Below are 12,861 nucleotides of genomic sequence, written 5' to 3'. Positions count from 1 at the left end.
GAAGGGGGCTCTTGATTTGTTACTACCGGGTACGCTGTTACTGGCACCGCTCCCTCCCCTTGTCTCTCTAATATTTATTCATCCTAAACAAAAGCCCCTTAAACATGAAATAAAACCACATAGCCTCTTATTCAGCAATCTCTCCCGATATATATCTAAAAATCACCTGAATCAGCAGGCAGAGATTCTGCAGCGATTTCATTTTGCATTCAGTCCAATTTCCCGGAGATTCGATCTCTGTGATTGCCCGAATCGCATCTCAGTCGCCGGTGTTTGTCCCACGGCCACTTATAACTTAAATCAGTGCGTAATATAAAGCCCAGGGGCGGGGAAGGCCAGGCCGGGCGCAGCGTCGGTCGATTTCCACCGTGTAAATATTTCAGAGTGCAGGAGGTTGGTTCTGTCTCGTCAACAACCTGGGAATAACTCATCTGCTGGGCGGAAGGCGGAATCCGGAATCGCCAGGGCCAAGGAGGAGCCCTGCTCCTGCCACGAGCGTTAGACTCTCACTCCCTCCCTCCCAGATTTAGCACTTGTATGGAGAATTACAGTTAACCTTTCAGGTCCTTCACCTCATCAGAACTGGAAGATGTTAGAGAGGAACAGTTTTTAAGCAAGTACAGAGCCAAGGAGGGGGGTGGGGGACAGGGAAAGAACATTCAGTTTTGACTAAACATTACTCTTGAAACAACACAAAATGCTGGAAAAACTCAGCAGGCCAGGTAACATCCGTGGAGTGAAAATAGAGTCAACGTTTCGAGTCAAACTCTTTGTCAAGACTGGAAAGACACAGGAAATGAAATAGATTGAGAGGCCAGGCTGGGAGAGAACAAAAGAAGTGAAGAGACATTGAGAGGTATTCAAAACGAGACGAGATGGTGATAGGACTAGTGGAGACAAAAGACGGCTCTAGATTAGGTGTGAAATGCGCTGGCAGAAGGAGAGACAGCTGCATTGTGGGAGAGAGAGAGAGAAAAAGAGGGGGGGAAGGGCCAAAACAAAGGTGGGGATAAAAAATAATAAGTAAGTAAAAATGTAATGGGGGCCAAGGTTATGATCTGAAATTGTTGAACTCGATGTTGAGTCCGGAAGGCTGTAAAGTGCCTAATCGGAAGATGAGGTGCTGTTCCTCGAGTTTACGCTGAGCTTCCATGGAACAATGCAAGAGCCCAAGTACAGTGAGGTCCGAGTGGGAATGGGGCGGTGAATTAAAATGACAGGCGACCGGAAGCTCGAGGTCATCCTTGTGGGCTGAACGGAGGTGTTCCGCAAAGCGGTCACCCAATCTGCGTTTGGTCTCCCCAATGTAGAGGAGACCACATCGTGAGCAGCGAATACAGTATACTAGATTGCAAGAATTACAAGTAAATCGCTGTTTCACCTGGAAGGGGTGTTTGGGGCTGGACTCTTGAAACTTTCTGTTTCTCTCTCTGCACAGATGCTGCCTGACCTGCTGAGTGTTTGCAGCATTTACTGCTTCTATTTCAGATTTCCAGCATCAGCTGTATTTTGCTTTTGTGTCTATTTGTTTTAAGATTCGCCCCTGGGAATGCTTGGCTACTTGCACATCATGTGTTGCTACCCACTCCAGAGACTCCAGCACAAAATCCAGGCTGACACTCCAGTGCAGTGCTGAGGGAGTGCTGCACTGTCTGAGGGGCCGTCTTTCAAATGAGGCGTTAAACCGAGGCCCCGTCTGCCCTCAGGTGGATGTATAAGATCCCATGGCACTATTTCGAAGAAGAACAGTGGGGAGTTCTCCTCGGTGTCCTAGCCAATATTTATCCTGCAGTCAACATCACTAAAACAGATCATTATCACATTGCTTTTTGTGGGAGCTTGCTGTGCGCAAATTGGCTGCCGCGTTTCCTACAACAGTGACGACACTTCAAAAGTACTTCATTGGTTGTAAAGCGCTTTCGGACGTCCTGAGGCCATGAAAGACGCTGTAGAAATGCAAGCCTTTATTTTACTTGCTAGGGGATTTACAGTTCGACGGATGCCAGCTGTCCTTTGGTATGTGGGTAAGTGCCCGTTCTTCGCCCATCAACTGAGACCAGCGCCAGCCAGCTACGCTCCCACATGGAGGCCGTCACAGCCAAGTGCAATCCTGCCCCCACCCAATTTCCAAGCACACAATCTATTTCCACAGGGTAGCGATCAGGAGTGGCAATACTGGACAGTTTTACCCCCTCCCTCCCTCCCTCCGCCGCCACCTCTTTCCCCTGTCCCAGGGTCGCTGAGGTCAGCTGTCGCAACCTCTTAACACTTTTCCCAGAATGAGATTAGGTAGCTCAGCACAGACTAGAGATTACCACCTCGGGCCTCCCTGCTTTGTGTGTCTCAGTACCCACCCATTGATGTATTTACCCATTGGGGGAGTTTTTAAATTGTAAATTGCCTGTGTCACTGCCCATGGTCAGTCAATGAAGAGGGGTTCTTTTATATAGAGACTCACTCCACAGAATCACCTAGTGGCTGGAGCCTACAACTACATCGTGACAGATGAGATAGCAAAATTAAAGGGAAATAGTGACATAGGAATTTACAATGGTAAAGGCTGACAGAAAAGTATAACTAAAGATCAACAGGAAATAAAGTTTGTGGACAGGAAGTGCATGGTCAATATAAATATTTTATATATATATATTCATTTTTCTTCTGTTCATGGCCTTCCTCGTACTGGGCACTGTCCCTGGGTTGAGACAGCAGGCAAGTGATCTGGTGCTCGCTGACCTCTGACATCACCCCATGACCAGCCACATGAATGAAGCACTTGCGGTGGCAGTTCAGGAACCCACCATGTGGGGAATCAAGGACGCAAATTTGTGTCCTACAGCAACGTGGCTTAACAAGTCAGTGCTGGGGCACTGCATGCCTCCCCAACCCTGCCAGGTGTCACTCGCCAGCAACAACATTCACTTCATTTGGTTTCAAGATCTTGCTATGTTGATGTACGCCACTCTTAAAAATAAAGTCTGCCCTCTCAGGTAGATGTAAAAGATCCCATGGTATTATTCGAAGAAGAGTAGGGGAGTTCTCCCCGGTGTCCTGGCCAACATTTATCCCTCAACCAACACAACAAAAACAGATTATCTGGTCATTATCACATTGCTGTTTGTGGGAGCTTGCTGTGCACAAATTGGCTGCCATGTTTCCTACATTACAACAGTGACTGCACTTCAAAAAAGTACTTCATTGGCTGTAAAGCGCTTTGGGATGTCCTGAGGTTGTGAAAAGTGATGTATAAATGGAAGTCTAGCTCAGGAAGAGTCAGTGCCTTCAGGAGCAGAAACAATGGGAGAGGAAAAGAAACAAGGTTCTAAAAATAAATTTAAAAACCGGTGAAACACAGAGACATTCCTTTGAATTGAATGGATCTGTTTTACAATGCCCCCCAACTCATAACAAACAGTAACGGCCATTTCACAGGCTTGTACTAAAGAGAATAACCTGACTTCATTAAATGACGGTCAGTTACGCATTTTATTACTTTTTACAACACAAGATTTATTACATATTTAAACCATATCTGTACATCAAAATATACATTGCCCAGCAAGAACCACAAGGGAGTGAAAATACAAGGGGCTGATGGCATCTTTGGAATTATACACAAGGGTCAGGGGCCTCAGGATGAGGGGGGAGGAGAGAAAACTGCCTGAACCCCCCATCAAATTCCCAAAAGATTTTATACAGATGAGCCCCACAGTAGGAATTGAGCTGCTTTTACATCCACAGATGCAGACAGAACATTAATTTGCCTTTCGGATTGAAACTGAAACTGGACACTGTTGGGAGGGAAGGTACAGAATGTTCCTCTGCTGCTTTGTTGGAAGCAGCGAGTTGATTTCAACAGCTTGGATCTGAAAAGCTTTTATCTCGACATAAAGACAGAAAGAAATACACATGCTGTAATTCAAGCAGCTGTTTCCCTGCTCTGTCACTGTGCATGCAGATTAAATCATATTTTATCATTGAATCATAGAATGATACAGCACAGAAGGAGGCCACTCAGCCCTCGTGCCTGTGCCGGTTGTTCCGAGCCAGCACAGAAATCTTTAACGCCAGGATTAGTATGTTCATAGCTGGATGTCCACACAGGCCGATGGCCATGACAGAATGATGCCGAGTTCAGAGAAAACCCACTGAAAACACAAAGATGTCAGCATCATCGCAATGTCCACTGCCTTCTCCTATTGCAGCTCGGTTTAATAGATTTACACCTGCGGTTTACACAGTCAGAAGCTCAGTCCCATCCTCAGCCGTGGTTAATATTCTTCCATTCTCAGTCATCTCTCGCTCTTGGATTGGCTTTCCAATCTTGCCACTGCACTTCAGCTAAAAACATACAAAAACAGACAGGTCGTCAGTTTATCAAAAGATAAAACACAAAGCCCAGTTTAATTTTATTATTTAAAAAAAGTAATTGCCCAGTTTGTAACGGTGGCAATTTACCAACCAGGAAGGTCCACAGTTCAACCCCTGGTCTAGAGCCAGTGAGCTGCTTCCCAGCTGCAGCTGCATTAGGGACATTATCTGGCTAAAGTGTCACCAGGCTAGGGAGGGGAGCAGGCAGCCAGTGACCCCTCCCCTGATCACTCTCAATGACCCCTCCCCTGATCGCTGACCCCTCCCCTGATCACTGACCCCTCCCCTGATCACCGTTACTGACCCCTCCCCTGATCACTGACCCCTCCCCTGATCACCATTACTGACCCCTCCCCTGATCACTGACCCCTCCCCTGATCACCGTTACTGACCCCTCCCCTGATCACTGACCCCTCCCCTGAGCACTGACCCCTCCCCTGAGCACTCTCACTGACCCCTCCCCTGATCACTGACCCCTGCCCTGATCACTGACCCCTGCCCTGATCACTCTTACTGACCCCTCCCCTGATCACTGATCCCTCCCCTGAGCACCGATACTGACCCCTCCCCTGATCACTGACCCCTCCCCTGATCACTGACCCCTCCCCTGATCACCGTTACTGACCCCTCCCCTGAGCACTGACCCCTCCCCTGATCGCCATTACTGACCCCTCCCCTGAGCACTGACCTCTCCCCTGAGCACTGACCCCTCCCCTGATCACTGACCTCTCCCCTGAGCACTCTCACTGACCCCTCCCCTGATCACCGTTACTGACCCCTCCCCTTTTCACTGAACCCTCCCCTGATCACCATTACTGAACCCTCCCCTGAGCACTGACCCCTCCCCTGATCACCATTACTGACCCCTCCCCTGATCACCGTTACTGACCCCTCCCCTGAGCACTGACCTCTCCCCTGAGCACTGACCCCTCCCCTGATCATTGACCCCTCCCCTGAGCACTCTCACTGACCCCTCCCCTGATCACCGTTACTGACCCCTCCCATGATCACTGAACCCTCCCCTGATCACCATTACTGAACCCTCCCCTGAGCACTGACCCCTCCCCTGATCACCATTACTGACCCCTCCCCTGATCACTGTTACTGACCACTCCCCTGATCACTGACCCCGCCCCTGATCACTGACCCCACCCCTGAGCACTGACCCCCGCACCTGAGCACTCTGACTGACCCCTCCCCTGATCACTGACCCCTCCCCGATCACTGACCCCTCCCGAGCACTAAACCCTCCCCTGATCACCATTCCTGATCACTCTCACTGACCCCTCCCCTGAGCACTGACCCCCCTCCCCTGATCACTGACCCCTCCCTAGAGCACTCTCACTGACCCCTCCCCTGAGCACTGACCCCGCCCCAAGCACTCTCACTGACCCCGCCCCTGAGCACTGACCCCTCCCCTGAGCACTGACCCCTCCCCTGAGCACTGACCCCGCCCCTGAGCACTGACCAATCCCGAGCACTCTCACTGACCCTCCCCTGATTACTATCACTGACCCCTGCTCCGGTTCAATGTCACTGACCCCTGCTCCAGTTCACCATCACTGACCCCTGCTCCAGTTCACCATCACTGACCCCTGCTCCTGTTCACCGTCACTGACCCCTGCTCCAGTTCACCGTCACTGACCCCTGCTCCAGTTCACTATCACTGGCCCCTGCTGCAGTTCACTATCACTGGCCCCTGCTCCAGTTCACCGTCACTGGCCCCTGCTCCAGTTCACCATCACTGGCCCCTGCTCCAGTTCACCGTCACTGGCCCCTGCGCCAGTTCACTATCACTGGCCCCTGCTCCAGTTCACTATCACTAGCCCCTGCTCCAGTTCACCATCACTGGCCCCTGCTCCAGTTCACCATCACTGGCCCCTGCTCCAGTTCACCATCACTGACCCCTGCTCCAGTTCACTATCACTGACCCCTGCTCCAGTTCACTATCACTGACCCCTGCTCCAGTTCACCATCACTGACCCCTGCTCCAGTTCACTATCACTGACCCCTGCTCCAGTTCACTATCACTGACCCCTGCTCCAGTTCACCATCACTGACCCCTGCTCCAGTTCACTATCAGGCTCACATGTGAAATATGACACTGGCAGAAGTTCTGGATGTTACCGAAACATTTATAGCCTAACTTACCAGTCTGCTGATGGTGTTCCTTATTTTAGCCCGATTATCTGAAAGAGACAAACAGAATGTAATCACCTGTGGCACCGTACCCAGCCAGCACTCATCTCCCCAGAACGGGAGGACATCGGTATAAAATGATACAAGTGTCCTTCCCTGCTGCGTGTGAATTGAGCCTGCACCATCTTTCCATAGTTCCCAGTGGGCACAGATCAGGAGCTCACAATTAAGGAAAGAACTTGCATTTATTAAACACCTTACCATGTCCTCAACATCCTCAAGTGCTTCACCGCCAATTCATTCTTTTGAAGTGCACAAAGTCCCACAAATAGTAACTGACCAATTGATGTGATTTTGGTGGTGTTGGCTGAGAGGGGGGATATTGGTCAGTACTCAAGGCTCCTACAAATAGTGCCAATGGGATGTCTAACGTTTCTTCTTAGGCAGTCCCTCGGAACCGAGGATGACTTGCTTCCACATTAAAAATGAGTTCTCAGGTGACTGATTAGTCCAATGCGGGACCTACAGTCTCTGTCACAGGTGGGGCAGATGGTGGGTGGGGTGCTTGGGTTGACATGCGCTCCTTCCGCTGCCTATGCTTGGCTTCTGCTTGTTCCTGGCGAAGAGACTCGAGGTGTTCGGCGCCTTCCCGGATGCTTCTCCTCCACTTTGTGCGGTCTTGGGCCAGGGATTCCCAGGTGTCAGTGGGGATGTTACACTTTTTCAAGGAGGCTTTGAGGGTGTCCTTGAAGCATTTCCTCTGCCCAGCTGGGGCTCTCTTGCCGTGCCGGAGCTCTGAGTAGAGCGCTTGTTTTGGGAGTCTTGTATCGGGCATGCGGACAATGTGACCCGTCCATCGGAGCTGATCGAGCGTGGTCAAAGCTTCGATGCTGGGGATGTTGGCCTGAGCAAGAACACTGAAGTTGGTGCGCCTATCCTGCCAATGGATTTGCAGGATCTTGCAGAGGCAGCGTTGGTGGTACCTCTCCAGTGCTTTGAGGTGCCTGCTGTACATGGTCCATGTCTCTGAGGCATACAGCAGGACGGGTATCACTGCTGCTCTGTAGACCATGAGCTTAGTGCCAGGTTTGAGGTCCTGGTCTTCAAACACTCTCTTCCTCAGGCGACCGAAGGCTGCACTGGCACACTGAAGGCGGTGTTGGACTTCGTCGTCGACGTCTGCCCTTGTTGACAGTAGGCTCCCAAGGTATGGAAAGTGGTCGACGTTGTCCAAGGCCTTGTCGTGGATTTTGATAATCGGGGGGCAGTACTGTGCGGCAGGGGCAGGTTGGTAGAGGACCTTTGTCTTACTGATGTTTAGTGTAAGGCCTGATGGGCCTTCAATAACCACAAAACTAGAAGTTATAGACTTAAACAAGTTGGCTTTTAATCACTAAGATCAGAGCTAACATCTCAACACGCTGACTGGTTCACAGGAATGAGTCATACAGATCCTGGGATCTTTATGTAAGAGAAGTCAGGGGTGGAGCCAAGAGCCAAGACCTGGAACCTCCCAGGTTAGTCGGAAAAGAGGAAGTGAAACTATACACAGTGGGGGAGGGTAATATACATGAGTGCAAAATGAATACAGGATCAAGACAAACAGATTTCATTACAAGGCCCCTGCTCTCGTACGCTTTGGTGAAGGTGTTGACGATGGTTTGGAGTTTGACCTTCAAGTGAGCGCAGATGCAAGCGTCGTCTGCATACTGTAATTCGACGACAGAGGATGGGACGACCTTGGATCTGGACTGGAGATGACGGAGGTTGAACAGTTTCCCGTTTGTTCTGTAAATTAGCTCCACTCCAGTGGGGAGCTTACTGAGGGTGAGATGGAGCATTGCAGCAAGGAAGATCGAGAAGAGTGTTGGTGCGATGACAAAGCCTTGCTTGACCCTGGTTCATACGTGAATTGGGTCTGCGGTGGAACCATTGGTCAGGATCACGGCTTGCATGTCGTCATGAAGCAGGCGGAGGATAGTGACAAACTTTTGAGGGCAGCCGAATTTGAGGAGGACACTCCATAATCCCTCATGGTTGACAGTGTCGAAGGCCTTTGTGAGATCAAAGAAGGCCATGCACAGCAGTTGGTGCTGTTCCCTGCATTTCTCTTGTAATTGACGTGCGGTGAAGATCATGTCCATTGTACCCCTTAGTGGGAGGAATCCGCATTGCGACTCTGGGAGGAGCTCTTCGGCCACTGGAAGAAGGCGATTGAGGAGGATTCTTGCAATGACTTTCCCTGCGGCAGACAGCAGGGAAACTCCTCTGTAATTACCGCAATTTCTTGAAGATGGTCACAATTATGGCGTCTGAGATCCCCTGTCATGCTCTCCTCCTTCCAGATAAGAGAAATGAATTCATGAATTCACCACAGTAGTGCTTCTCCACCATGCTTTAGTGCCTTGGCGGGGATTCCATCTGCTCCTGGGGCCTTGTTGTTCTTCAGTTGTCGGATGGCCTTTTCAACCTCATGCCGGGCTGGGGTTGTGCTGAGATGGTGGCGGGTAGCATGCTGTGGGATGGAGTTGAGGACACTCGTGTCAAAGAGAGAGTCATGGTTAAGGAGATCTTCGAAGTGCTCCTTCCAGCGGGCACTGACTGCCTCTCTGTTCTTGATGAGTACCTCTCCGTTCTTGGCCCGCAGTGGGGAAGGGCCTTGGGTGCTTGGGCCATAGATGGTCCTGACTGCGCTAAAGAATCCACGCACGTCGTGGTTGTCGGCTAGCTGCTGGATCTCCTGCGCTTTCTCCACCCACCATCTGTTCTTTAGGTCATGAGTTTTTTGTTGGACCTCGGCCTTCAGGCTTCTGTAGAGCTGCTTTCTTGCTCTTGAGTTCTGTTGCTGTTTCCAGATCAGGAATGCCTTGCACTTGCGACTTATTAGCTCCTGGATCTCCTGGTCATTCTCGTCAAACCAGTCTTGGTGTTTCCTGGTCGAGTGACCGAGCGTCTCTTCACAGGTGCTGATTATGAAGGCCTTGCGTGCAGACCAGACGCTGTGGGCACTCTGTGTCTCTGCATCACTGGGAGTCATCAAGTTGTTTGTGAGGTGCAGGCTGAATAGGGCTTTCTTAGCGGGGTCTTTGAGTGCTCCAGCGTTAATTTTCCTGTGGCATTGTTTCTGTTGCCGCTGCTGTTTTGGGGCTACATTGATGGAGATGACAGAGCGGATTAGGCGGTGGTCTGTCCAACAGTCATGGTGTGGGTGATGTGGACGTCCTTGCGGTCCCTCGCTCGGACGATGACATAGTCCAGCAGATGCCAGTGCTTGGAATGAGGGTGCTGCCATGAAACCTTGTACTTGTCTCTCTGACGGAACAAGGTGTTGGTTATGACAAGGCCATGTTCTAAGCATTTCGACAGGAGGAGGGTACCTTTGGAGTTGGCTTTCCCTACCCCCTCTCTGCTGATCACACCTCCCCAGAGGTCTGTGTCCTTTCCAACTCTGGCGTTAAAGTCGCCAAAGGAGGATCATCTTGTCGCCCGTTGGGACTCGGGTCAGGGATTGTTCGAGGCTGGAGTAGAATTCCTCTTTGGTCTCGTCTGTGGCTTCCAGTATTGGGGCGTACGCACTGATGACCGTAGCGCACTGGTTCCGGGCTAGGGTGAGTCAAAGAGTCATGAGGCGCTCATTTATACCGCATGGGGAGTCTCTGAGATGCCCAACCAGTTCATTTTTTATGGCAAAGCCTACCCCATGGAGGCGGCGTTCTTCAGGTTTGCCTTTCCAGAAGAAGATGTAACCACCACCTTGCTCCTTGACGTTTACCCAAAGAGGCAGATGAAGCCCTGGCTTAACGTCGCACCCAAAAGATCGATTCACTGCCCAGAAAGGCCACAGGATGGCAAGTATTAGAAGTGAAAATTGCCGCACTAGTGCAGTATGGGGTGCTCTTCTGGAGGTTGGGAAGAGACACATTGTTGAATCAGAGAACAGGGAATTTAGCACCATATCTACCCCGTGCCGTACCTGCACTGGGAGTGTTTGATGGGGCAGTGTAGAGGGAGCTTTACTCTGTATCTAACCCGTGCTGTACCTGCCCTGGGAGTGTTTGATGGGACAGTGTAGAGGGAGCTTTACTCTGTATCTAACCCGGGCTGTACCTACGCTGGGAGTGTTTGATGGGACAGTGTAGAGGGAGCCTTACTCTGTATCTAACCTGTGCTGTACCTGCCCTGGGAGTGTTTGATGGGACAGTGTAGAGGGAGCTTTACTCTATATCTAACCCGTGCTGTACCTGCCCTGGGAGTGTTTGATGGGACAGTGTAGAGGGAGCTTTACTCTGTATATAACCTGTGCTGTACCTGCCCTGGGAGTGTTTGATGGGACAGTGTAGAGGGAGCTTTACTCTGTATCTAACCCGTGCTGTACCTGCCCTGGGAGTGTTTGATGGGACAGTGTAGAGGGAGCTTTACTCTGTATATAACCTGTGCTATACCTGCCCTGGGAGTGTTTAACACTGACAATGAACACTCAAAATGGAGACTGTCGCATTTCCCAGGTCCAACATTCTTCATCTTGACATTTATAAAATTCACAGAGATAGTTTAAAAATACACAAAATGAAATGTCCTAACCACTTACCTTGATTACGTCCATAATATATGAAGAAAGACAATATGATGGCAGCAAGTACTATACTAAGGAGTATTATCACCGTGACTAATCCCACTTTGGATGGAGGTTCTGGGGTACCTGAGAAGAAACAGAGTATACAGCAATAAATACTCAGGATTCGTTAACAAATTATATCCCTCCATCTCCTTTTTTTTTTTATTTACCTGTCGATTGGTCAGGCAATCAACCACATTCTTCTAGAAACTTAATATCACTATAAATGATCACTGTGTTGTCAGAGTGAGAGCAGTGCAGCTTAGATCCATCACCTCTTAATGCGTGCCCATGCAGTAAATCGGAGTTTGAAGCCCGAGCCTTGATTATATTTTAATTGGGCCCAGATCTAATTGGAGACATCTGTGGCCATACTATCCAGCACTAACAGGACAGAGTGCCACCAGTTTCAGAATCTCCTTGTCTTCCATTGCTCAGACACAGCTTTAAGCTTCCACCAAACCAAGATTCACTAGATTGATCCCTGGGATGAAAGGGTTGTCCGATGAGGAGAGATTGAGTAGATTGGGCCTATACTCTCTGGAGTTTAGAAGAAAAGGAGGTGATCTCATTGAAACATAATAAGATTCTGAGGGGGATTGACAGGGTCGATGCTGAGAGGTTGTTTCCCCTGGCTGGAGAGGCTAGAACTAGGGGGCATATTCTCAGGATAAGGGATCGGCATTTAAGACTGCGATGAGGAGGAATTTCTTCACTCAGAGGGTGGTGAATCTTTGGAATTCTCTACCCCAGAGGGCTGTGGAGGCTCAGTCGTTGAGTATATTCAAGGCTGAGATAGATACTATTTTGGGCTCTAGGGGAATCAAGGGAAAAGGAGATCGGGCAGGAAAGTGGAGTTGAGGTCGAAGATCAGCCATGATCTTATTGAATGGTAGAGCAGGCTCGAGGGTCGTATGGCCGACTCCAGCTCCTAATTCTTATGTTCTTAACCCACAGCTGTGGGGCCCACCAGCCTACCAGTAAATGCTGCAGCAGGAGAATGTTGAGAATTGAGAAAGAAAACAAAATAATCTAGTTTGTTCCCTCAATTTTCTCTTCCCCATTATATTCTAGGGTCCCAGATGTCATTTTGTATTTATCAAAGACCCTGGGGAGACAATTAGTTTTCAATATATAAAAAAAATAAACTGCAGATAGGTTGAAAGCACACAGCATACCTCAGCAATACCAGTAGCATTCCTCTGAAGAATAAAAAAAGCACTCAGGTGGCAGGATGGAAAAGGGTCAGGCTGGTAGAAGTCCCCAATGCCTAAACTTGCTGAGACCTCCAAAATCCTATGGCCAACTCTTCACTGTCACTGGACTGGTTAGGTCACTGACAGGACCTTCTAACTCGAGCCTTTTTTTTATTGTTGAGAAGTGCCGATGAAAGTCCACAAGTCAGGACGCCAACCAGGTTTGGAAAAGTTGGATAGAACACAAGATAGATCGAGAGGCAGTGGTTAGGCTACACCAAGCACGGGCTTTAAAAGCCTTCAGACTGTAGGGTACAGGGAAGATTCACAGATGAGGAGGTCTACAGTTTTGAGTTAGCAAAAAGAATGATTAAGTGTATGACAGTGGGGGTAATTTTGACTTTGAGCGAGTGTAAAACGGGCGATAGTGGATCAGCTGCCCATTATACATCTCCCCCATTTTCATTTCCATTGACTTCATGTGGGCCATTTCCAAAGTCAGAATTACCCCCAGTGAGTCTTGATCTGCTGATGGTTTGT

At 49.6% G+C, this 12,861-nt stretch overlaps 2 protein-coding genes across 2 annotated transcripts in view; both read right to left on the bottom strand.

Moving 5' to 3' along the window:
- The window catches only part of LOC147108552 (tumor necrosis factor receptor superfamily member 5-like), a 61,379-nt gene extending 60,817 nt beyond the window's left edge, over window positions 1-562 (bottom strand). The window contains exon 1 of the mRNA XM_086005234.1: window positions 167-562. Within this exon, the coding sequence (XP_085861360.1) occupies window positions 167-202 (36 nt within the window). The 5' untranslated portion in view covers window positions 203-562. The remainder of the gene's footprint in view (window positions 1-166) is intronic.
- A 2,905-nt stretch (window positions 563-3,467) lies between these two features.
- LOC147108551 (tumor necrosis factor receptor superfamily member 5-like) overlaps window positions 3,468-12,861 on the bottom strand; it is a 42,476-nt gene continuing 33,082 nt past the window's right edge. Inside the window, exons 7-9 of the mRNA XM_086005230.1 lie at window positions 11,099-11,209; window positions 6,523-6,560; window positions 3,468-4,341 (exon numbers count right to left, since the gene is read on the bottom strand). Coding sequence (XP_085861356.1) covers window positions 4,234-4,341; window positions 6,523-6,560; window positions 11,099-11,209 — 257 coding nt within the window. The 3' untranslated portion in view covers window positions 3,468-4,233. The remainder of the gene's footprint in view (window positions 4,342-6,522; window positions 6,561-11,098; window positions 11,210-12,861) is intronic.

The sequence above is a fragment of the Somniosus microcephalus genome, chromosome 13 (genome assembly GCF_052327205.1).
Source record: "Somniosus microcephalus isolate GS21.2 chromosome 13, FLI_Smic_1.0, whole genome shotgun sequence".
In the NCBI taxonomy this organism is placed as follows: domain Eukaryota; kingdom Metazoa; phylum Chordata; class Chondrichthyes; order Squaliformes; family Somniosidae; genus Somniosus; species Somniosus microcephalus.
The sequence above is the reverse complement of the archived record's forward strand: the minus strand, read 5'-3'. Positions and strand labels throughout refer to the sequence as shown.